Source organism: Rhinopithecus roxellana, chromosome 1 (assembly GCF_007565055.1).
Source record: "Rhinopithecus roxellana isolate Shanxi Qingling chromosome 1, ASM756505v1, whole genome shotgun sequence".
In the NCBI taxonomy this organism is placed as follows: Eukaryota; Metazoa; Chordata; class Mammalia; order Primates; family Cercopithecidae; genus Rhinopithecus; species Rhinopithecus roxellana.
The window spans coordinates 179,686,465-179,713,639 of NC_044549.1; the positions used below are offsets into that span (position 1 = coordinate 179,686,465).

Here is a 27,175-nt window from a genome sequence, read left to right on the forward strand (position 1 = left end):
GGGATCAAGTGAACAAGAGGACTTCAGAAAAGAGCAAGAAGGATTAGTTACTCCAGGAAGGGAACCAGAAAGACGTCATTTGTGAGAAAAAGGTATGGTGCATAGCTCTGTCCTCAGCCCTGTTGGGCCAACCTGAGGCTGGGAAAACACCTGGTGGGGATGTGGTGAAAACTCAAGAATCCCTGGGTAGTTGGGCTGATGGCTATTGAGCTATTCAGCAGCTCTATGAAGAAAGTAGGCATTCACCTGTTTACATTCCAGATTTGAAGGGGCCTATATCTCCTCAGCTCCAGCTTATTCTTATATAGGTCATCTTTTAATCTTAGTGTTGCCAGACCTTTCAGGTTTTCAAGAGAAGTCAGAAATCTGACATTTTATATGCAATTGCTGAATTCGTGTTTTAAAAGTGTGTCAAATATACACATTTGTGGCCTGAATAATGTCTACAGGCCACCAGTCGATAACTCTTGTTCTATATTCTTTCTCTCCACAAGCTCTATTTCTAATAAATGCTTCTAGAATTATGTAGCTATGCCCAGCAGGAAGGCCAGTGTGGAATACAAGGCAAAAAAGAAGGAGAACAAGTCAGGGAGACATGCCATTCCACCCACTGTTCACTCCAGGAGCAACAGGGAGATTGATTTCCTCTTTCAAAAAGGATACGTAAGAGGAAAGTCCTTTATGTGATGGCTCTAGTGAGGGAGCAAATGTCAGCATCTACCTCCCGACCTGTGGCTCAGACACAGCCAGTAAAAGAGAAATTGAGGATTGGGCAATGTTGTTTGTACTTAGCTCAGACCTCAGAGGCACTGGTAAGGTGGAGGCTGGGGCAGGTACTTTGCTGTCTCTCCAAGGACCTGCCCACCTAGTGGGCATGAGTTCCCTGTGGAGAATGTTCTACAGGAGCATCTAGAATATCACAGTAGTGTCTCAGCCTCACCACAGTGCAAATTTATCTACACACAATCTTTGCCTTTTATCAGTCATGAGAAATCATAAATACCAAATAGGATTCCAATGTCTTCATAAGAACATTTCAACTTTCCAATTCTGTAAGTAATAATTGTTCTTTCTTCACAACTTCTCTGTGTCTCCCATACAAGACTTGAACTTGGAGACTTGGGATAAGGAAGCTTGTAGACTCCATTGTCATGGACTTTCCCAGTTGGCATTGCCAATAGAATTCTATTTCCTAGGGGATATATGAATGGATAGGTTCTGAGCCCCTGGAGATCAACATCGTCAGTGTTTTCTCAGACTCTGACCACATTTATAAGAAACTAAACAATGAAACTCTTCATCTGGACCTCTGAGAAGACCCATCCAAAATACCAGGAGATAGGGTTTCTATTTGTGAGAAAGTGCAGACTAAGGCACAGGTGCTTGTGTTTCAGTTTCAATGCATACTCTGAGATTTTGTCCTAAGAAGTAAATTGTGGCAACCTTGTAAACTCTCTGGGGGGCACCTGAGCTACTCAAATCATCAATGCTTGTCTGAGGAATAGGAGAAATTAGGCATGGAAAAGGGGTATTGAAATATATTTAACCCTGGGGAGTTAATCTCACTGATTCTGAAGACCATTTCTGACTCTTTAGGCCCTACTGACATAGTTATGTCAGAGTCAAGAGAGTGAGACTGCTGTGAAAAAAACCCAAGTTATCCTTTGACCACAGCGAAGTGGAAGAAGATCCCATCTCCACTCACTCACCGTGTACTCTGGAGGTATCCTGGCACCAAACCCAAAGGCAGGGAACATTTTGTCACTGAAATCAAAATGAAAAAAAGAAAAAAGAAGAAGTTGCTTCATTTATTCATTTAATGAGGAAGAAAAACATGAACCTGCATTTTACCAGGTTGCTAGGCCATGTTGCTATGCTAGTGCTGGCTCATGCTTCTTGATTATCTGTGGTGATGGGGGTAGCAATAGCATGGATAATTAAAATCAAGAAATAACCCCTTAAGTTCATTACAGTCATTAGTCTACAACTTCTTCCCTTAATTTTTTTTTTTTTTTTTTTTTTACTAGATTCTGTTCTAAGAAATAAAATGGCCCTACCCTTTCACCAATGGCCTCCACTTCACCTTTCAACTTTGTTTCCTTTGAAAAGTGACCATGAACTAGGTAACTCTTATGGTTGACTGTGTTAGAACCTTTTGTATGTATTAACTTTTAAAATACTTACAGGGAGAGATTGTTATTCCCCTTCTGCAGGTGGGGAAATGTCTTGAGAGGTAAAGTGTCTTGCTCAAGATCTGTCTTGCTGCTAATTAGAGCTAGAGTCACAATACAGACAAGACTGAATCCAAGTGGATATTAAAAAGCAATGGGGCCAGGTGCAGTGGCTCACTCCTGTAATCCCAGAACTTTGGGAGGCTGAGGTCGGTAGATCACTTGAGGCCAGGAGTTCAAGATCAGTCTGGCCAACATGGAGAAACCCCATCTCTACTAAAAATACAAAAATTAGTCAGGCATGGTGGTGCACTCCTGTAATCTCAGCTACTCGGGAGGCTGAGGCATATGAATTGCTTGAACCCCGAGGCGGAGGTTACAGTGAGCTGAGATTGCACCATTGCACTCCAGACTGGGTAACAGAGCAAGACTCCATCTCAAAACAAAAGCAAAAAATAAGCAGTGGAAAGCTTGTAAGTTTGACTAATTTGACAGAGCTTTGTTCCCTCTACATGACTCATTGTACCCACCACCTTATCACATACAAGTGGTGATAAGTTGTTTACATGTCTTTTCTTGTTTTTTGAACTCAAAGAGACACTGTCTTTGGTATTAAAATCTTGATAACTCCACTGTCCTCTGCCTCAACTGCCCCCTGCCCCACCATTTATTATAGTATTTGTCATAGAATGTGTGCTCAATAAATAGTTAATGAGTATATAATCCATGAATTTTAATTATTAAAATGTGGCTATGAAAAGAAGGGAGGATTCTTGTGAAAACCTGAGAGAGTCACTTACATATCTTTTGGTTTGAGTTATCTTATGCACACTGGAGTTTCTCTCTTAGTTATTCATTCACATATATTGGATCTTAACTCTAACTTTACTGTACTAAAGTTGATAGGATAGGGAAGAGAATAATTAACATTTATTGATGCATACAATGTACCAGGCCCCTGCTAGATGATGTACCTATTTATTAAGTTCTCACACAATCCTGGAAGCTTCACCTACTTATTATTCCCATTTTACAGGTAAATAGAGCCTCAGAAAGGCTAAGGGGCCTATGGTGATTACCAAGGAGAATTGTGTGATTCTAAAGCCCATGTCTTTTCTGTTATACCATTATAATTTAATGATTATGTATAGTATTAAATGTGATTTTCTACTGGTACTTCCAGTAATCTAACCCCCTGTCTAGACAAATAAGACCCTCTTTAATCGAATATTGTGCTGTCGGGTGGCTGTCGCCATAGGGCTCTTGGCAAGGACATGTCCTTCTCATGTCATCTACCTTTTATTTCTTCTCCCATTAAGAATTTAACTGAGATTTGTTCTTTGGAACAATTTCTACATTTCTCTGTTCTTGGTATATTCAGTCAATTCAGGTTAGGGCTCACTGTCGTAAATATCTGTAAGGAAAAAGGGATGAGCCCCACCAATCCCAGGCTGACAGAAAAGTCAAAGTAGCAACGCTATATTCTCCTTTATCACCACCTGACTGATTAAGAGCTCATTACTAGCCAATGATGGTTTTGACAAAACTTTACCAAAACATAGCCAACTATCGAATTTGGGATTAGGGATTGGGAGATACAAGGAAGCTTGAATTATTTGAAATCAAAGTCTAAATTCTCTGGAAAATCACCAACTCCCACTTCTCCTCACTGTTGGATCAATCCAGGCTTTGTGGTGCATTGCATCTAGCAGGTATTAGATAAGGTATTAATGTGGGTCAACAGACACTCACAACAGCTTATGAAAGATTAGCTATAGATAGGAGAAAATATACTTCTGGTCCTTGGACATACTGAAATACTTTGCCTCAGCAATTCCTCCTTAAACAAAACAAGCATGGGCGGGTGTGAGAAGAGATCTGTGAGGGGGATTTTAGGGTACATTCTAGTTAAGTATGAAATCACGCTTTTCTGGGTGGAGGATGGATCCTGGTCCTTCACACTCGAAGATGACCCAGAAGTCAAAATAGAGAAACTGGGAGTCTCCACACCCTTATTTTCTTTTTTGATGAGTTTAGGAGGGGTAAGCTCTAACATTCCATCCATTTCTAATCCCTATGGTGTTCTGGCGTTAATGATATTCTTTTTATACTTTCTAAGCCACTCTTGGGGATTCAATGTTTGCTGACCATGATGCACTGTTATGTAATTGAGTTTCAAGAGTAGGAAGATAGGGAAAATGCCTCACCTACAAGGGGAATAATTAATGAGCCAGGAGGGATAAATTCTCTGAACTTAGCCACCAGAAAGCCTCTAACTAATAAACACACTAAAGAAAAAGTTTTAAGACTAAGCACAATGGATTTAAACATCCATTATTTCTGTTTTAAAATAAAACTAGGCAGAGAAGTCTTATTATACAAGAAGTAAAAGAAGGCAAGTTGAGCACAAAAGAAAGCATTGGTATACTAACACTTTAAGAACTCAAGATTGGATCCACTCAGCACCCACCAAAGGGCCATTTAGCAACTGTTGGGAAAATGAATGACAAAGATGGACAATCTGGAAAATTCAGGGCTATATTACCACATGGGTAAAGGCAATATTTCTTATAACCAGAATAAATAGTATAAAATACAATTAAAAAAAAAACCTACATACTTCAATGGTAATGAATAAGCTGTCCTGACCTTCTTAGGGAATGACTATTGTCAAATGACCTCCAGATGGAAGATTTATTTTTAACCACCGTTTTCCCCTGTTAAGGAAGATTTTGAGATAAATCAAAACGTTAATAAACGTAAAGAAAAATTACTGTATACATAAGGAAATGAAGCTCAGAGCAATATGGCATCTCAGGGCACGTAGACATTTAACAAAAACTGTTCTCTAAAGCAGAGGTCTTAAAACTGGGGTATCTGGAAATGCAAAGCACTTCTGGGGATATGAGAACATGGCTTTTTTTTTTTTTTTAAAAAGGGAAATCAGTATTCAGTTCCTCTACATCCATATGTATTTTTTGCTGAAATTGATCTTCTGGGAATGCCTGTGATGGAGAGACCTGTTCTCCATTCATACCTTCCCTTTCACTTATCCTTCTCTTTTACCTATTCTGAATCTTAACTGTCATAGTCCATTGCTCCGGAGTGTAAAAACTCTGTAGCATCATATACAAGAATAATTCTAAACATGAATGATTCACTAGGAAAAAAATCCTTTTGCAAGTCAGGTAGTTGCCAAGTTTTGCTTTAAATAAATTTTGGCAAGTGTTGATGTCAGCTGGTAGATCATTGAAGAAAACATTTTGATGATTGGCCATTATGTAATTTTTTTGGTGTATAACTTAAACTGGAAAGAATTGAGTAATACTGCTAGTCAAGTTATTTATTTCCATATACTTATTCATAAGAACAGGTTTTCTTAGTATTTACATTGATAAGAGCAAAAAACTGAGTTAGAATTGATGCTCGACTCTCCCACTTTAGTAATAGGTACCACTCATCCACAGGTCTATAAACTAATTGGAAAAACACCCCATTATCTGTTTCAGTAAGAGCTGATTTCTGATAGATTTTTTATAGGCAAAAATTGTACTGAAATTTCGAGTACGTTTATGTCCTTTTGATCAATTATGCACTAGGAATAATTGCAATAAAAACTCAGATTTTAAAATATACTTTGAATTTTAGAAATTTTTAGAAACTAAAAAATTTTTAATTTATATTCTTATTACAGAAATGTATAGTGATCTAACAGAATTTCAAACCAATTTTATTAAGGCACATTAGGATAAAATTTGGGGGAAAGATAATGGAAATATAAGTTGATGAAAAGGAAGAAACAATTACAATTCTCAACTCACATTGAAGAGCTTGCTCATTTTTTACAAAATGGATAATGGTGGATATCAAATAGTTATGGTGTTTAGATTCTGCTTCACACAGTCACAAGAGTTATGTAAAAGTTTTATCATAAAATGTCCAAATTTATAATATATTAGAATTTTCATTCTTTGTCACTACATAAACTCATGATGAAAAATGTCAGATTTCAGTGAAAAAATGTGACAGCTATATATTTTAATATATTTTTTAAAAGTACATAAGCAAAAATATTTTAAAGATCATTGGTCCAAAATGAACTTCAGAACTGACAATATAGTTCTGTCTCCCTTTGTGTTCAGATCATTTTTAAAACATAAATCTAGGGTATTAAAGATAATAGCCTCTGCCATTTATTGAGTATTTATAACAGGTAGAACCTGTGTTAGCTAGGTGCTTTATATCTAATCCTTATAACTGCTCTGCAAGGGAAGTGAGATACATCCTCTATTTACAATGAAGAAAACTAAGGCCCATAGAATGCACATCTTATGGCAACAGAGGTAGCAGAGCTGCGGTTTGAACCTAGGTCTACCTGTCACCAGTTCCCCATGCTCTCTCTATCATCCCTGTTGACTCTGTCCTCATAGAAGACTTGTCTGGTCTAATGATTCAGAAAAAGGAGAACAAATCCACCCACATTCTAATAACAACAAAGCTGAAGGCCAAATTCTGATAAGTCCAGAAATTATCATCCCCAGGACTCCCTCCTTGACCACCACTCTTCACACAAAGGATAGAGTTAGCCCTTCCCTCTTTTATACACTTCCCATCCTGACACAGGGCAACATCTCCCCGGCCATGCTGGGCTCTAATTTATTTACACGTGTTTCTCCCCCATGAGATTGTGGGCTACTTGGGAGAAAATTGTGCTTCATTAATTTTTCTGTCTTCACAGCTCCCCATGAGGTGTTTGGGACTTAAGTAGATGCTGCACAGGACCTCAGCCATTGCATCTGAGCCAGCTCTCATGATTTAGCACTGGGTCTCAACCCTGGATACCTAGCAGGATGAAGAATTCTAAGTTCCAGGATGCACACCAGACAATTAAATCAGAGATTCTGGGGTGGTGTGCAGGCACCATCACATTTTAAGTCTTTTCAAATGGCCTCAATGTACAGCCAAGGCTGAGAACCACTGACTAATGCAGTGTGGAAAAGGTAGCACTGTGATTTGAACTGTCTTCTTATCACTAAGCAACTGCTCCACACTTGCAAATACCTGTCAGAATTGGTTTCAGTTCTAACTTTGTCTTCTCGTACCATAACTAGCACACCATGGAGAAACCATGCCTTGGTTTCTGATATCTGTCTCATTCTGGGGTAGATACTTCTGTAAAATGACAATCCATATTTCCAAGAAATGTACATATTCAGTTTCTGTACTGTCTTGATAGCAGATAGACCACGCTTTTCATTAGAGAACATTGCAGGTTTTCAGAGACCCATATCCCTGCTGGCCCCAAGGAAAAGATGTCACCTTGGCTTTGAGCAGACTAGGGAGACCAGGATACAGGAGCTGGAGAAGTGCTACAACTTGAGCTTGTGTGGGCCTGTGTGTGTGTGTGCACATACACGCATGTGTGTTTTTGTGTGTGTGTACAAGTAGTTGTGCTGGGGTGGGTGGTCAAAGGCAGAGGAAATGAGCAGCAGCATCTCTTTCAGAGAACAGAACAGGCAGGCTTGAGGACGAGCTGTCTGTGGGAAGCTTTCCTTTAAGGCCATCCTGAGAAGAGTTTTATGCATCTCTCAAGCTGTTCTACCTCATGGATCACCTCATAATGACCTGGTAGCAATGACTGTACAAGGCAAAAAGAAAACTCTTGGCTGCCAGAGGCTGGGAGGAATTTCTAAGGCTCATGGGGATTAGAAACCTCTGTGTCACTGCAGGAGGGGGAACAATGCCTTCTGTCAGTTTTTATTCAAGTGTTTCTTTTTGAGCACCAACCACACTGACTTTGATGTGAGAATAAATTAATTCCAGAGCCCCGACTTGAAATTTCCTGACTCTGCCTGTCTATTGTCTATCCACCCACACAAAAGAGGAACAGCAGAACCTTGTCAGTTTTCAAGTGAGCAGCTTGCAATACACATTCTTCTAGGGAGCTTTCTTAAAGGAGCATTGGAATTTTTCAATCCTCCTTTTTCTTCCTTAAGTATTTGCCCATTTTAATGTTGAGCTGTTTTCTTTATATGGAAAAAAGAATTGCTCCACTGAGCTGTAGAAACTTGATTTTCTTGGTCAGTTGGGGATGATAACTTCAATCTTACTCTATTAAAATTTTTAAAACAATCATTTATGATGATTCTTCATGTAACTCCTAAGGTCTCATATCTTATTTTTATATTGAATCTGCATTTTTGAGGGAAGAAAACATGCCCCCAAGACTTTGTCTGGCTCACAAAGGGATAAAAGCTTTACAAGGTATACATGCCACTCTGACTATACTCTTTGCATTTTGCATGTGAGGCAATCAGGAAATGGAGACGTTCAGCACCTTCTTCCAGATCATCCACTAAATCTGCTGCAAAACTACAATAAGGGCTCTGAGGCTTAGTATCTTAATTTCTGGAAAACCCATCAGTCTTCTCTTTGTAATTTATTATTAGACTGCCTTCTTCCCTGCAGATTCAGAGTTAACTTTTTAATTAAGCATCTACTGTTTGACATTTGTGTTAAGTGCATTTACCTATTTTATCTTTTGCAAGCATTTCAAGATTGAAAAGTTGAGAATCCTGAAGATACTCTCCCCCTTCTTGTCTCTCAACATGTGCACACATTATTATACTAGATTACTAATGTGTGTATGTGCATCTGTGTGTGAGATATAAAGAAGGAAGAAAATTATTGTTTTTGTGTCTTGGGGAGGTTTGGAGAATTTTCCAATGTAGTGGATGCAATTGGCCAGTCTTTTCTCTCACTGGTGGAAATCTTCGTATGACATAAACCTCTCTAGGAACCCCCTGTCCCACCGCCTGCATTGGGGCTTGAAGAAATCAGTGTTGAAATTCAAGTTATCTTCATAGTCAATACCTCAAGATTAAGTATAAGAGGTGTTTTTCCAACAAGATAATTTAAAATAACTATTGACTTATTTCCTAGATGTACAGGAGAGGAAGTGTCAGCAAGGGCCTGAGTGTTTAAAGCTCTTTGATTTTACTGGGCCTGTTCATTCATTCCCCAGCTGCCTTTGTACTACATGAGAGTTACTGGTGATGACCAAGCTGAATCCAGAGACACAGGCAGGCAGGAGACTGACTGCACCTTTCCCATTACCCTGTCCTATTAGTTTCTCTGTACATTCTAGTCATTAGAATGTGTCATTTCCTATGGTGTGGAGGATAACAGGTTTTTAATATGATTATCACCAATTATGACACTAGAAATAACAGAAATCATGCTATCTTACACAATTCCTCTGAAACCTAAAGGATAGAGTTGTTTTCTTTATTTTCCTGGTTTGAAAGGTCAGTTTGTCGCTGCTCATTACTAACTAGCCTTGGTTTGCAATCACACCAGGGAGTTAACAGATATTTACACATGTTTATATTTACGTTGGTTTCACTTCAAAAAGCTTTGCTTAAGCAAGCACCCTAAATTCCTTTACTTCATTCTAAAACTACTGGAAAGGCAGAATACATTCAGTTTAACATAATTTATGTGAGATACTCCCTACAGGGAATTTTCTTGGTAGGAAAGGTCAATATTTATCATCAAGTAAGAGTAAATAGAATATTGATTTGATCTTAAAGTCATATTTTCTACATACACACATGCAAACATACACACACACCTGGCTACATACATGTGCCACACCCTCTGCTGAAGTTACCAATAGCTTTTGAGGTCAGTGAAGCATAGTGATTATAGGCTAAGCTGTGGAGTGGGTAGACCTGGGTTCAAGTCCTGCCTCTGGCTATGTAATAGTGTACAAATTACTTAACCTTCTGTACAGTATTCACTTCTTTTAATGAATACATACTATATAAGTGTTAATGTGAGGATCAGATGTAATAATGTCTAATAGATCTGCGCTTCTACAACTCTAAAGTATATACAAATCATCTGGGGATCTTGTTAAATGCAGATTCAAATTCAGTAGGTTTAGAATGCTGCTAGTGCATAAGCAATTTTGAGTAGCAAGGCACATGCTAAGACTTCACAAAATGGAAACCAAAATTGCTATCTAATCATCTTGCAAGCCAGTTAAGAGAAGAAGGCTGAGAAAGGATTTCGTTTGGTGACCAATGCGAGCAGGGTACAAACTTAGTTTTTCTATACAGAGGGGATGAAACTTTTAAGACACTACATAAGGAGCTACTAGACTTAATTTCCACTTTCTGCCCAGGATCAGCCAAATACCATCTGAACCCGCATAAGAGACGATAAGGCTCCAAATGTCCTGAAGCCTCTTACCTGTCATAGTCTTGGCAAATCTCCCCGACAGCTACCAAAGCTTTCAGATACTCATTGGGTTGGTAAGGGTGGATGTAGTGCAAGGAACAGCTGTTCCTGGGGTCCCCGTTTGAGGCAGTGAAATCTATAGCTACCTAAAAGAGAAAAATACAAGCAAAGGTAAATTTAAAGTGGATACATCTCCTAGGAATTGTGATCAGCCATGAGAGAGATCTGGCCTCGGGTGAAAAACAGTAGCACATTACATACCCTGCCAACAAACAAAGAGAATAAATTAATTCGCTTGAAAAACTAGTTATTAATTTGGTTGAGGCCATTTCTGCAGTCTTCAATCTCCCTCCCCACCAGTGCCCACTCTTCTCCCTGTTTAAATAGGAACTTGAGATCGACATAGATCAGAAAGCCCAGATGCTGTTGATTCATCTCACCAGGCAGCAAGAGTAAGGATAGACTATCTGCCCTTCAATTTCACAGTTCACTCAGAAAAGACTTCTATGCTCCCTGGGCAGAACAATTCTATCTACAGGGCATAAGTAAGATCCCTTAAAACCAAATTCTGTGTTAAAGATACAGTCTTCACAGCAAAGCCATTGTCATATTTTCATGAGTGGCCAGATGCAGAGAGATGTGTTAGAGTGGTTATAACAAATTTTCTGCAAGGAGCAGCTCCGTGTAAGGCATTCAACATTTTGGTTCCCATTCATGTAAGAACTCCTGCCTACAACAAAGAGGATGCCTGAATGTTATCGCATTGTAATTGGGAAGTGGAGATGGGAAACCTGTCATGCCACTAACTAGTCATTTATCCTTCAACTTCTCAAATTTCTTCTGGCCCCCAGTATCATAATCATGTAAGTCAAAGTTGACTCACTGAACACTTCCTAATAACAAAAGAAAGAACCCAAAATGCTTAAGCCAGAGGGTGTTAAAATGAGAAGAAACGTTTCTTCTAATTTCCAACATCACTTTCATCTAAATAAAAGTTAACCCAGCAAAAATCTCTTCAAAAATGCCACTTAAGCTTCGAGGGAAGAAGGTTAAAATTAAAAGCCATACACAAAGAAAGAAATGTTTATGTTGCATAATTCCATTTCCTTCTGGAGTACAGTAGAATGCATTCATTGGCTTACTATGGCCGAAAGGCTCTATTTTTCTCATATGAACTTGGGAATCATAATGGGAAATGTTATTTGTGTTATATTTGGTAAATTCCATTATAACAAATAACTGGAATGCCCCATTGGATCTATGAAGGTGGGAAATTATTTCTGAAAGGACAGAGAAAACATGTCATGTGTTTGTTTGTACTTCTTAAGGTATAAGTTGATGGGGAAAAAAATGTTAGTCACATCTGATATTGTACCCTGCAATCAAGTCAAAGTGACTAGGAAAAGAAAAGCAATAGGCTAACAGTAATTCATTTATAGCCTTTTTTCTTTTCTTTCATGAAATTATACTTTCATCTCTGTTATTTTTTTTCTTTTTCTTCCTTGCCACTCCACAGAACTATGTCAAAAATAAAGTTAGGTAGGATTCAAACTCTGTTTTCAGAATTATCCAGATTTCTCTTAAAATCAGGGGATGCCTACTGATAAATGCTAGTATTAAGAGTATGTTAAAAAAAGAAAGAAAGAAAGAAAAAGGTTATGTGAAGAAAACTTACAGTTCTTCCCTGACCCTTAGATGCCCTTACTTTGGACAAAAAATGAAAAAAGACAGAAATAATCTCTGTGTCAGGCACTGTGCTAACTGTGTGTGACACAGAAGGCATGATATTACTTCATGTATATGCATGATATTACTCCATTTTCATGTGACATAGGATAAGAGGGTTTGGAGTTGGGTTTAAATCCAAGTCTATATGGTTCCTTTCTACCTTTCTCCATTATGCCATCATACATCCAGGAAAACATGCATGTCTATGACCAAAACACCAAGACTTCTCACGGGTATAACTATGCCAATAAAAAATGGAGGAGATTTGGCCTGGAGGTAGGGATTCTTGCTAGGAGGCAACCATGGTAATTTGAGGAAGCATTGCCTTGAATAAACTCTTTGTGACCAAAATGGTTGTGAAAGTTAAGACAAGGAAAATTGAAATATGTGTGTATGTATGTCTGTACACACAATAGTGAGAGGATTGTTACTGAGGATGACTGGAGGTAACCCAGGGACACCAATAAAGTCCAGTGTCTTCTGAGATGGGTTTATCCTGAAGGTGAGAGCCAACCCACTGGGAAAAAAAAGGAAGACCATAGATGAAGCCCTTTTAATCAAGGACTATGATGAAAAGCTGGGGGGATGGAGGAACCTACATGCATTTTCTGAACAAGAAGGAGGTGAAAAGCACCCCAGGATCCACCCATGAGGCCTCAACAAGATAGAGATCCAAACACATGCAGATAATTCCAGGAAAATTTCTGAGAGGAGCACTCCAGAGATGTTTGAGAGACAATGTTTGAGAAAACCATACCTTTGGGGGCCTCCTGGGTTTACCAAGCTCAACTCACAGACGCCATTCTCAGCCTTTTACTCCTATTGGGACATGTTTAAGGAATAATGGCACCTTGCATAGGTGTACATAGTGTTTAAAAGCTAAAAGTAATGCTGAGAAGGGTAGATGTAAAGCCACCCCTTTCTCTTCCACCAAGGAAGGCATGTTAGTACTCCAGGGAATTCTAGAGAGTGTGAAGAGGTTATGGAGATTACCTTGATTCTGCTTTAATTTATCTAAAAAGTGAATCGTTGGCAGGTGTTGATACTTTATTATTAATAACAAGCACCTTGTGGCCCACCTCACTTCTATTCATGATGCCTTTCATCACGGATCAACACCTCCTTACCTCTGAAGGCATCATGCTTCTGCCTCTTGATACTGAAGTTAACAATCTGTCCCATGTGCTGGTTGCCTGACTGAGACTCTTGAAGTGTTAAGGGTGTTCTGTGATGACAAAAACATGCTGGTGTCTTGATATAAAACCAGAAAATGAAATCAGGTTATATAGGCCAGAGGAAAAAATTCCATAAAGAAAAATGGCTGCTCAAGAAACATTCCTAGGCTTTGGCAAAATTCTCCAAGCATGCAGGCACCTAGTGGCAGCATCCGAGCCCCAGTATATCACCCGCATGAATATGTTATATCTAGATAAGTGTGCATAATGTCTGGACAAGCATACATAGTTTGTGGCAACAATATATTTTAAAATAATAGAAAAAGAAGCATATAATAGAGCTGGGGATGGGGTGAGACAAAAAGAAGTGCCTAGTTTGTAAAACCCAAGGAGGCACTCACTCTCAGCGGACCCCACACTTGTAAAATCCACAGAGTGAGAGTCTCCTTAAATTTTGCACCCCAGGTATGTCTCTTGCTTTACCTCCAATACTGGCTCTACTGTGTCATTTTCATTCCTATCCACTCTTCGTCATCAGACTTGGAATAATTTTCTTATGCTTAATCAAGGTGCAGCAAAGATGATGGTGAGAAGGAAAGAGTGATTGAAGAAAGTAAGGGTAGAAAATGAATAGGATTTTTTGACCCATTGAATGTGGAGTTGGATGTCAGTTAGGGGAAGAGAATGGCCAGGTTTTGGGGGGACAGAAGAGGATAATATATTTTGAAGATAATGAAACAAGGTACAGGCTAATGTTAGAAGGTTAGTATTGGGCTGCCTGTTTTTGGTGCTACTATATAAACATCAAACATGCCTAGTGGAAATTTTACTATTTCTTTTCAGGCAGGCCTCTAGGGTTTCCACTTTTCACATGGCAATGGCCCCTATGTCCATGACAACGAGAAAGGCCTCTTCATCTCAGGAGATCATCATATAGACCTGGGGAGGGTATGAACTTAAAAAATTAACTGATGAAAAAGGAAATAGGCTTATGATTCTTACCATATAGCCCATTTTATAGTTCTCATGGCTTAAAACAAAAATATTTTATCATGTGAATAGACAGCAATGGACTGTCTTAAGTACAAGTCAGCTAAAGTATTTTCATTTTTATTTTCTGGAAAGTGGTGGTTCCTAAAACCTCCTTTTTGAAGCTGGAGAAAAAAATATCTATCTTCAGGGGGTGGTCTTCCACCAAGAATTCTCCTGTGCTCTTTAAAGTTAGCATTAGTAGAAAGAGAGCAGAGTGAAAGGTTAGGTTTATTTTAGAAAGCAACAGGGAGGCTGTGGAAGATGGGGTTAAGCTGAGAAATAAAAGCAACAAAATGACTGAAAAATGCCAGTGTGTGGAGGTGGCTACTGACGCCTGGTTTTCTGAATGCCCAGTGAGCTCGCAGAGCCCCCACGTTTTCATTTCCTGATAGGAAGCATTTATGGAAACTTGTGGTTCTGGTATGTGCTCCAATCTTCCCTGCAGGCAGCGCAAGAACAGGCGCCCAGTGCTTTTTCCTTCTGCCCAGGAAGCCACTGCTCATTATTAATCAGAGCTGTGCAGCAGCTTTGCAAAGCCTTGTAAAGTAAGAATGCAAAATGCCCCCTCCGTGACACCAAGTCCCCAGTGCATGGAGCTGTTCCTGGGAAAAGGCTGGTTGCAAATGATGAGCATCTCTCTTTGGGCATTTTTAGATTCTTACATGAAACAACTCTGCTACTCAGATCCCTTCCCTTCATCTGTCAAACAGGTCATTTGTGAACCTTCTCGATGTTTTCTAAGGGAAGCTGCTGTGTAACAACCTCTGGTTAGTTGTATCTGCAGTCTACCTTTGGGATCATATTCCTGGGCAGCTTTCTTTCTTTTCTTTATAAATATCTGTGTACAATTTGGACCTATATAATGAATCTTGTAGGTGGAGATACTGTTTGGTCTGGACCATTTCTTAAATAATAGATTACATTTTTATTCTTTTCTGTTTTCCAAAAACTTTCTAAGAGGACAGTTAAATAAGAAAATAGGGAAAGACGCCTAAGCTTACTTGGTTCATTTTCTGGAAATGGCAAAGTATTTACCTCTTTAACCCATTATACCCTGACTTTGCATAGAAATTCAGTCAGCAGGGCTCACTAAGCAGTAAGCAGACTCAAAGGTGTACACCAGAGTAGGTCAGTGTTCAATCTGGGATGTAAAATAAATATTTAAAAATGTAAACTGGGCCACAGTGTGGACATCGGATGCCCTAAATGTTTTAGGGTTAGAAAAGATTTCCTGAGACTGGGCGCGGTGGCTCACACTTATAATCCAGTGCTTTGGGAGGCTGAGATGAAAGGATAACTTGAGGCCAGGAGACTGAGACCAGCCTGGGCAACATAGCTAGACCCTGCCTCTAGCTATGTTGTTTTAAAATGTGTTTAAAATTTAAATTTGTTTTAAAAAGTAGCCAATGTGGTAGCACATGCTTGTAGTCCCAGCTACTCAGGAGGCTGAGGCAAGAGCATCACTTGAGCTCAGGAGTTTAAGATTACAGTGAGCTTCCAGTGTGCCACTGCACTGCACTCTGGGCAACAGATTGAGACCCTGTTTTTTTAAAAAAAAAAAAAAAAAAGGAAGAAAGAAGAAAGAAAGAGAGAGAGAGAGAGAGACAGAGAGAGAGAGAAAGAAGAAAGAAAGAAAGAAAGAAAGAAAGAAAGAAAGAAAGAAAGAAAGAAAGAAAGAAAGAAAGAAAGAAAGAAAGGCGGAGCAAGATGGCCGAATAGGAACAGCTCCAGTCTCCAACTCCCAGTGCAAGCGACACAGAAGACTGGTGATTTCTGCATTTTCAACTGAGGTACTGGGGTCATCTCACTGGGGAGTGCCGGACAATTGGTGCTGGTCAGCTGCTGCAGCCCGACCAGCGAGAGCTGAAGCAGGGCGAGGCATTGCCTCACCTGGGAAGTGCAAGGGGGAAGGGAATCCCTTTTCCTAGCCAGGGGAACTGAGACACACAACACCTGGAAAATCGGGTAATTCCCACCCCACTACTGCGCTTTAAGCAAACGGGCACACCAGGAGAGTATACCCACACCTGGCTGGGAGGGTCCCACGCCCACGGAGCCTCCCTCATTGCTAGCACAGCAGTCTGCGATCTAACCAAAACGGCAGCAGCGAGGCTGGGGGAGGGGCGCCCGCCATTGCTGAGGCTTAAGTAGGTAAACAAAGCCGCTGGGAAGCTCGAACTGGGTGGAGCTCACAGCAGCTCAAGGAAACCTGCCTATCTCTGTAGACTCCACCTCTGGGGACAGGGCACAGCTAAAATACAACAACAAAAAAGCAGCAGAACCTCTGCAGACGCAAACGACTCTGTCTGACAGCTTTGAAGAGAGCAGTGGATCTCCCAACACGGAGGTTGAGATCTGAGAACGGACAGACTGCCTGCTCAAGTGGGTCCCTGACCCCTGAGTAGCCTAACTGGGAGACATCCCCCACTAGGGGCAGTCTGACACCCCACACCTCACAGGGTGGAGTACACCCCTGAGAGGAAGCTTCCAAAGTAAGAATCAGACAGGTACACTCACTGTTCAGCAATATTCTATCTTCTGCAACCTCTGCTGCTGATACCCAGGCAAACAGGGTCTGGAGTGGACCTCAAGCAATCTCCAACAGATCTACAGCTGAGGGTCCTGACTATTAGAAGGAAAACTATCAAACACGAAGAACACCTATACCAAAACCCCATCAGTACGTCACCATCATCAAAGACCAGAGGCAGAGAAAACCACGAAGATGGGGAAGAAGCAGGGCAGAAAAGCTGGAAATTCAAAAAATAAGAGCAAATCTCCCCCTGCAAAGGAGCGCAGCTCATCGCCAGCAACGGATCAAAGCTGGTCAGAGAATGACTTTGACGAAATGAGAGAAGAAGGCTTCAGTCCATCAAACTTCTCAGAGCTAAAGGAGGAATTACATACCCAGCACAAAGAAACTAAAAATCTTGAAAAAAGAGTGGAAGAATTGATAGCTAGAATAATTAATGCAGAGAAGGTCATAAATGAAATGACAAAGATGAAAACCATGACACGAGAAATACATGACAAATGCACAAGCTTCAGTAACCGACTCGATCAACTGGAAGAAAGAGTATCAGCGATTGAGGATCAAATGAATGAAATGAAGCGAGAAGAGAAACCAAAAGAAAAAAGAAGAAAAAGAAATGAACAAAGCCTGCAAGAAGTGTGGGATTATGTAAAAAGAACTAATCTACGTCTGATTGGGGTGCCGGAAAGTGAGGGGGAAAATGGAACCAAGTTGGAAAACACTCTTCAGGATATCATCCAGGAGAACTTCCCCAACCTAGTAGGGCAGGCCAACATTCAAATTCAGGAAATACAGAGAACACCACAAAGATACTCCTCGAGAAGAGCAACTCCAAGACACATAATTGCCAGATTCACCAAAGTTGAAATGAAGGAAAAAATGTTAAGGGCAGCCAGAGAGAAAGGTCGGGTTACCCACAAAGGGAAGCCCATCAGACTAACAGCAGATCTCTCGGCAGAAACTCTACAAGCCAGAAGAGAGTGGAGGCCAATATTCAACGTTCTTAAAGAAAAGAATTTTAAACCCAGAATTTCATATCCAGCCAAACTAAGTTTCATAAGTGAAGGAGAAATAAAATCCTTTACAGATAAGCAAATGCTTAGAGATTTTGTCACCACCAGGCCTGCCTTACAAGAGACCCTGAAGGAAGCCCTAAACATGGAAAGGAACAACCGCTACCAGCCATTGCAAAAACATGCCAAAATGTAAAGATCATCGAGGCTAGGAAGAAACTGCATCAACTAACAAGCAAAATAACCAGTTAATATCATAATGGCAGGATCAAGTTCACACATAACAATATTAACCTTAAATGTTAATGGACTAAATGCTCCAATTAAAAGACACAGACTGGCAAACTGGATAAAGAGTCAAGACCCATCAGTCTGCTGTATTCAGGAGACCCATCTCACATGCAGAGACATACATAGGCTCAAAATAAAGGGATGGAGGAAGATCTACCAAGCAAATGGAGAACAAAAAAAAGCAGGGGTTGCAATCCTAGTCTCTGATAAAATAGACTTGAAACCATCAAAGATCAAAAGAGACAAAGAAGGCCATTACATAATGGTAAAGGGATCAATTCAACAGGAAGAGCTAACTATCCTAAATATATATGCACCCAATACAGGAGCACCCAAATTCATAAAGCAAGTCCTTAGAGACTTACAAAGAGACTTGGACTCCCATACAATAATAATGGGAGACTTCAACACTCCACTGTCAACATTAGACAGATCAACGAGACAGAAAGTTAACAAGGATATCCAGGAATTGAACTCATCTCTGCACCAAGCGGACCTAATAGACATCTATAGAACTCTCCACCCCAAATCAACAGAATATACATTCTTCTCAGCACCACATCGCACTTATTCCAAAATTGACCACATAATTGGAAGTAAAGCACTCCTCAGCAAATGTAAAAGAACAGAAATTATAACAAACTGTCTCTCAGACCACAGTGCAATCAAACTAGAACTCAGGACTAAGAAACTCAATCGAAATCGCTCAACTACATGGAAACTGAACAACCTGCTCCTGAATGACTACTGGGTACATAACAAAATGAAGGCAGAAATAAACATGTTCTTTGAAACCAATGAGAACAAAGATACAACATACCAGAATCTCTGGGACACATTTAAAGCAGTGTGTAGAGGGAAATTTATAGCACTAAATGCCCACAAGAGAAAGCTGGAAAGATCTAGAATTGACACTCTAACATCACAATTAAAAGAACTGGAGAAGCAAGAGCTAACACATTCAAAAGCCAGCAGAAGGCAAGAAATAACTAAGATCAGAGCAGAACTGAAGGAGATAGAGACACAAAAAACCCTCCAAAAAATCAATGAATCCAGGAGTTGGTTTTTTGAAAAAATCAACAAAATTAACAGACCACTAGCAAGACTAATAAAGAAGAAAAGAGAGAAGAATCAAATAGATGCAATAAAAAATGATAAAGGGGATATCACCACGGACCCCACAGAAATACAAACTACCATCAGAGAATACTATAAACACCTCTACGCAAATCAACTAGAAAATGTAGAAGAAATGGATAATTTCCTGGACACTTACACTCTTCCAAGACTAAACCAGAAAGAAGTTGAATCCCTGAATAGACCAATAGCAGGCTCTGAAATTGAGGCAATAATTAATAGGCTACCAACCAAAAAAAGTCCAGGACCAGATGGATTCACAGCTGAATTCTACCAGAGGTACAAGGAGGAGCTGGTACCATTCCTTCTGAAACTATTCCAATCAATTGAAAAAGAGGGAATCCTCCCTAACTCATTTTATGAGGCCAACATCATCCTGATACCAAAGCCTGGCAGAGACACAACAAAAAAGGAAAATTTTAGACCAATATCCCTGATAAACATCGATGCAAAAATCCTCAATAAAATACTGGCAAACCGGATTCAGCAGCACATCAAAAAGCTTATCCACCATGATCAAGTGGGCTTCATCCCTGGGATGCAAGGCTGGTTCAACATTCGCAAATCAATAAACGTAATCCAGCATATAAACAGAACCAAAGACAAGAACCACATGATTATCTCAATAGATGCAGAAAAGGCTTTTGACAAAATTCAACAGCCCTTCATGCTAAAAACGCTCAATAAATTCGGTATTGATGGAACGTACCTCAAAATAATAAGAGCTGTTTATGACAACCCCACAGCCAATATCATACTGAATGGGCAAAAACTGGAAAAATTCCCTTTGAAAACTGGCACAAGACAGGGATGCCCTGTCTCACCACTCCTATTCAACATAGTGTTGGAAGTTCTAGCTAGGGCAATCAGGCAAGAGAAAGAAATAAAGGGTATTCAGTTAGGAAAAGAAGAAGTCAAATTGTCCCTGTTTGCAGATGACATGATTGTATACTTAGAAAACCCCATTGTCTCAGTGGAAAATCTCCTTAAGCTGATAAGCAACTTCAGCAAAGTCTCAGGATACAAAATTAATGTGCAAAATCACAAGCATTCTTATACACCAGTAACAGACAAACAGAGAGCCAAATCATGAATGAACTTACATTCACAATTGCTTCAAAGAGAATAAAATACCTAGGAATCCAACTTACAAGGGATGTAAACGACCTCTTCAAGGAGAACTCCAACCACTGCTCAGTGAAATAAAAGAGGACACTAACAAATGGAAGAACATACAATGCTCATGGATAGGAAGAATCAATATCGTGAAAATGGCCATACTGCCCAAGGTTATTTATAGATTCAATGCCATCCTCATCAAGCTACCAATGAGTTTCTTCACAGAATTGGAAAAAACGGCTTTAAGGTTCATCTGGAACCAAAAAAGAGCCCGCATTGCCAAGACAATCCTAAGTCATAAGAACAAAGCTGGAGGCGTCACACTACCTGACTTCAAACTATACTACAAGGCTACAGTAACCAAAACAGCATGGTACTGGTACCAAAACAGAGATATAGACCAATGGAACAGAACAGAGTCCTCAGAAATAATACCACACGTCTACAGCCATCTGATCTTTGACAAACCTGAGAGAAACAAGAAATGGGGAAAGGATTCCCTATTTAATAAATGGTGCTGGGAAAATTGGCTAGCCATAAGTAGAAAGCTGAAACCGGATCCTTTCCTTACTCCTTATACGAAAATTAATTCAAGATGGATTAGAGACTTAAATGTTAGACCTAATACCATAAAAACCCTAGAAGAAAACCTAGGTAGTACCATTCAGGACATAGGCATGGGCAAGGACTTCATGTCTAAAACACCAAAAGCAACGGCAGCAAAAGCCAAAATTGACAAATGGGATCTAATTAAACTAAAGAGCTTCTGCACAGCAAAAGAAACTACCATCAGAGTGAACAGGCAACCTACAGAATGGGAGAAAATTTTTGCAATCTACTCATCCGACAAAGGGCTAATATCCAGAATCTACAAAGAACTCAAACAAATTCACAAGAAAAAAACAAACAACCCCATCAAAAAGTGGGCAAAGGATACGAACAGACATTTCTCAAAAGAAGACATTCATACAGCCAACAGACACATGAAAAAATGCTCATCATCACTCGCCATCAGAGAGATGCAAATCAAAACCACAATGGGATACCATCTCACACCAGTTAGAATGGCAATCATTAAAAAGTCAGGAAACAACAGGTGCTGGAGAGGATGTGGAGAAATAGGAACACTTTTACACTGTTGGTGGGATTGTAAACTAGTTCAACCATTATGGAAAACAGTATGGCGATTCCTCAAGGATCTAGAACTAGATGTACCATATGACCCAGCCATGCCACTACTGGGTATATACCGAAAGGATTATAAATCATGCTGCTATAAAGACACATGCACACGTATGTTTATTGCAGCACTATTCACAATAGCAAAGACTTGGAATCAACCCAAATGTCCATCTGTGACAGACTGGATTAAGAAAATGTGGCACATATACACCATGGAATATTATGCAGCCATAAAAAAGGATGAGTTTGCGTCCTTTGTAGGGACATGGATGCAGCTGGAAACCATCATTCTTAGCAAACTATCACAAGAACAGAAAACCAAACACCGCATGTTCTCACTCATAGGTGGGAACTGAACAATGAGATCACTTGGACTCGGGAAGGGGAACATCACACACCGGGGCCTATCATGGGGAGGGGGGAGGGGGGAGGGGTGAGGGATTGCACTGGGAGTTATACCTGATATAAATGACGAATTGATGGGTGCTGACGAATTGATGGGTGCAGCACACCAACATGGCACAAGTATACATATGTAACAAACCTGCACGTTATGCACATGTACCCTAGAACTTAAAGTATAATAAAAATTAAAAAAATAAAAAAATAAAAAGTTAGAAAAAAAAAAGACTTTGTGAGCATCACACTAGGGAAAACTGGTTAATTTGGTCAATTCAGTGATGTAATTCTGGTTTTTTAAATCAACCAAGTTGAATATTTGAAGTTAAATAGTCGAAAATAAAATTTTAATGAGTGAAAAAAAAAAAGAAAAAGAAAGAAAGAAGGAAAGAAGGAAAGAAGGAAAGAAAGAAAGAAAGGAAGGAAGGAAGGAAGGAAGGAAGGAAGGAAGGAAGGAAGGAAGGAAGGAAAGAAAAGAAAAGAAAAGAAAAGAAAAGAAAAGAAAAGAAAAGAAAAGAAAAGAAAAGAAAAGAAAAAAAGAAAGAAAGAAAGAAAGATTTCCTGAGAGAATCTTTAATAAGTTAACTAAACGTTTAGGTTTGAAGGTCAGTCTGGGAGAAGTTGCTTTCAGCTTATTATATTATGTTATTAAAATGTAAACTATAGTCAGAGGTAAGAAAAAGCAATATTATCTTCAATTTTTAAAAATGACACAAAAGAAATGTCCATTTAAAATTAATAAGAAAAAATATCACTCACTGTGCCACTAGGCTGGTAAGTCATATTTTATTTTTCTTTCCTCTCTAGGTATTTTATATATATAGTTGTAATCATAGAGTAACTCTGCTTTACATTTTTATAACACTATGTCATAAACATTACCTCATGTTATTATCTAAACCTTATAATTATAATTTAAATAAGCTATATCATAGTCAATACTAAATACTATGATACTAAATATTATAATATTTAAAGGAACACTGTAATTCACAGAGCCATTACCTTATTGTTAGACATTTAGGTTGCTGACAGCTTGTCTGTGTTAAAATCTATGTTATAATGAGCATTTCTGAGCATATGAAAAAGCAATAACTTTCAATAAAAACCCTTTGATTTTTCTCCCATTTTTTCTTTTCAAATACCTTACAGCATCTGTCTGTTTTGTGCTATCTATAACTTTGTATTTTGTGTGTGAAATTCTAGTATCTGGTTTTATTTTTAGCTGCTCTACCATGTGCCAAACCCAATCTCTCACCCTGTGGTCTCTGTTTCACCTCCACCCACCTCCTCAAAGACTGAGATGGTGCAGTTGCTCTAGAGTTCTTATGACTCAAGGATTCATGTGAGGTACAAGAACTGTCTTCAGGAGTGCCCTTGACCTCCCAAATTGCATGCAAAATTGGTTGTGTGCACTTCCCAGTAAGAGGCTATAGATCATGTATCAGATTCTCAAGTGTTCAGGTGACCAAAAAAGAATAATCATTGACTGTCTAGGGCTCTTTTTAGCATCATTTATCTCTTTCCTTCCACTGGGCTGTTGACTCTGCTTATAGTCTGATTCTAGCTTAAAATCTCTTCTCTTTTAATCTTTAAATTGCCATCCTCCTTGTACCTCTTGCCTTCCCTTCACTGTTAACTTTCTTGAATGAATACTTAATACCTGCTGTGTTCATTTCCTTACCTTCTGTTTACACTCTAACTCCTGGGTCTCACCTATCTCCTTCTGCTCAAGTTGCCCTTTTGAAGATGATATATGCCTACTCATCATGTTGTTCTTCACCCTCTGACTTCTCTTTAGCATGCAAGATTATTGCCCTTGATCTTAACCTTAGCTTTTTCCTCCTGGGCATCTGAGTTACTGCCTCCCCTTGGGCCTTCTTCTCCTCTGGCATTTCTTCTCTTAACTGTTTGCCCCTCTTTCCTCTGCTGCCAGATAGAGGTCCTCTACAATTTCTTGTCATCAGGCCCTTTTCCTTCTATACTCTTCTCTTGGGACATCTCATCCAGAGCCACATACATGTAGCTCCTGACTCTCCCCTGAAACCTAGGCCCATATTTATAAGTACCATCCCCACTGGGAGGTACTGAAAGTACCTCCAATGTGTCCAAAGCCAAATTCATCATCTTGCCTGCAGCTGCTCATGTCTTGCATAGTTCCCTGACCTGGTCCGCCACGCTCTGTCAGTCAGGCACAAAAGCTTTGGTTACTTTCAGTCTTCTCATTGTATCCTAGGCAGAGGCTTAGTGCTTCTCTTTCCACAATACCTCTCCTGCTGCTGCCACCCTTGTTTAGCTTCTTTTCACCTGGCACCAGGCCTGTGGCAGTGGGTTTCCATCTCTTCTTGCTTCATCTCTCGTTCCCCCTTCACTACCGTCAAACACTCCCATCTTTACTCGTCTAAAGCATGTGCCTATTGCTTCAAGGCCCTCCTCATTATCCTTTTGAACATGCATTATCCACCAAATTACCTCCAAATTCAAAGCCCTTCAAGTTCTGACCCCAAACTGCTTCCCCAATACTCCCCTAAATACATCCTGTTCGTTCATTTTCCTAATTAAGGTTTTAGTATTTATAATTAGAATATAGTGGTGCATAAATACTTAAGTTTATGGGGGATGTTTTTTAAAGCAAAACCCCAATATCATATTTATTTATCCAATTTGTTCTTTTTTCTAAATCTTACCTCCCTTTGAAGTTTTACGGTTCAATTTATTATAATTCAGCAAAAGTATTTGGAACAGCTTAGCAACTGAGGAGAAAGATGCCCCCATCTTTAACACTCTTAAGATTGAACCAGAAGCACCAGTGTCTATGGAAGATACAAAGGCGTTCTCCTAGCCCCTGCTTATATGTTGGATTGGTCAGAGCCACTACAGGAAACAAAAAGTCCACCCAAAATGTGATTGAGGAAGTTTAATGAAGGGACAATTCACAAACATGTGGAAAAGGTTAATGGAAACTGACCAGAAAAGAGTAGGAGGGAGCAGTTGCCAGAATTCAGTAAGAGGGGTGTCTTCAGGACAGGGCACCTGACAGGAACTGTGACCTTCTGTCAGGAAGAAGGTCACTGCCAAACCACGGCCTGGCAGGCAGGCAGCTAGAGAAATAAATATTCCAAGTTCTCTCGCCTCCTATTCTTTGATCTCTGATGGGTGCTTCTCACTGGCCAAACCCAACTAAAAGCTAAAAGCTGGAGAGCTTGGATAGTGCATCCGAGGAGGTTGGCTTCCTGGGGTACAGAAGTGAGAGTGGAGAAGGATGGAAAGTGACTCTAGGGGAGGAAATGGAGAACATCCAGAACTTTATGTCTCCTCTGGTGCTTGAAGTCTTTTCTCCAGGGAGACAAAAAGTTCGTGTTGGCTAAAGCTCCCTGGTTGCTCAGGAGCCAAGGGTCACATAATGTGCCAGTGGAGGTTTTTGCCTCTGAAAGCCTCCGAGGTATAATTACTGCAATGAAACATTCCTTTTCTCTCTCTCGTCTGCCCATCTCTATGCCAGGAAACCTTCCTCTTTTCACTTCTCATCTCTCTGCCACTGCCTTTTCATGTTGCCAGATGGTTTCAGTAAAATAACCAGGCAGATAATAAACACTTACAGACCAAATTAAATAAGACATGATACTGTTTCTTAACGATTTGCATTACAGCTTATAATTTAAATTAAGTTGCACTACTTGAGCAATAAAAAATTTATAATGAGAAAGCTGACTTAATTTTGGAAGAAAATGACAGAGAAGTGACTGGTATGTTTTCTTTAGTAGAACACTGGGAATAGAATACCTAGCAATTCTCTTCTGAGTCCCCAACCTGAAACCCTACAGGAGGAAGGGCTTTGTGGAGGAACTGTTGTTGGCTGCCCCCTTCTCCGCAGCACTCATCTGTACATTCTCCTCTTCTCATTCCTTGCTCCAGACTGCTCTCCTCAGTCACACCTCCCACAGGTCTTTCAGTTGACACTGGAGTGCATGGGAAGCTGCAACTGGGGTGTTGCCAGAGATAAACACTGAAGCAGTACTCCCAGTGGGGGAAGGTCAGCAGACTGAGAAAGGAGGGGAGAACAAGGCAGGACACAGGGATATCTGAAAGTCAGGATGTGGAGCTGGGAACCCTTTCAGTTGGGGCTCAGCTCCTGATTTTTGTTGGGGCTGATTCTTTGCAGGACACCTTGAAGGGCAGAGCAAGCCCCTGAAGGTTGAATACAGAGTTGTTCAAGAGCATGGGATTTATAAAATCTAAACCAGATTGAAATCAATAGAGCTTTCCCTTGAAAACCTATAAATAGTTTCCTGAAATCACTTTTTTTGCCTAAGATCTTGCGAAACTATTTCCAGCAGCTCTGCTTTATGACATTGCTTGCTTTCATACTTCCATTTGGGTATGCTCAGAGCAGCAATGAGCCCCCAGGACAGCTAGAGTTAGACGTGCATCCTCAGTGAACATGCTTGCTACCTTCTGTATGTGACAGTATGAATGTAGGAAGGCTTGCTGGCTGTGCATTAGAGAATCTTAGACTTTAAAGAGGTGACCAAACTCTAAAATTAGCTCCTTTAAGTATTCAGAGATAAATGCACAATATCCCAAGTTTAGGCAGGACGGTAGACCTCCTTGAGATTAGGGCAGAGGCTACTTCCCTAGCTAAGGAGAAGCTGGTTTAGTAAATGGCCATTTGTCCCATCCCTTTGAGACTCCTTTTAGTCCTTTGAGCACCACTATCCCTGGTTCCAGGAATATATTGGTCCTGTCTACTGTCTTGGGCCCAAAGCTTGACTAAAAATTAAACCCATTTTCTTTCCTTTTTCACATGACTGAGCCAGTGAGGGAGCTGAACAGGGCTGAGCTTCATTAGTACATTTCTGTAAGATGGGAAATCTTACAGAAATGAGTACAAGTTGTATTTCTCTTGCTTACATCCACATTGCTTTCCAAAGGGTTCTAGCACATCTGTCTTTTGCCATCTGGGGATTCTCTTTCTGGAAGTCACATCTGACCAAACCTAGGAGGATTCTGAATATTAAGTCAGTGAAAGTCACTTGTTCCAGTGCAGATGGACTCACAACCTTTACCTACTTAGCCACTTTAAAAAGACTCAGCCTACCTAGTCAAATATACATCAGGGGTGTATAAATCCCAAGGGCACACAAATTGCAT

The 27,175-nt window shown here is 39.9% G+C and overlaps 1 protein-coding gene across 2 annotated transcripts in view; it reads right to left on the reverse strand.

Annotated features, from left to right (window-relative positions):
* Positions 1-27,175, reverse strand: part of CPNE4 (copine 4) — a 736,278-nt gene that overhangs the window by 24,127 nt on the left and 684,976 nt on the right. For both annotated transcript variants that reach the window (XM_010380265.2, XM_010380256.2), the window contains 2 exons: positions 10,428-10,561; positions 1,710-1,764 (listed from right to left, as the gene is read on the reverse strand). In XM_010380265.2, the coding sequence (XP_010378567.1) occupies positions 1,710-1,764; positions 10,428-10,561 (189 nt within the window). The remainder of the gene's footprint in view (positions 1-1,709; positions 1,765-10,427; positions 10,562-27,175) is intronic.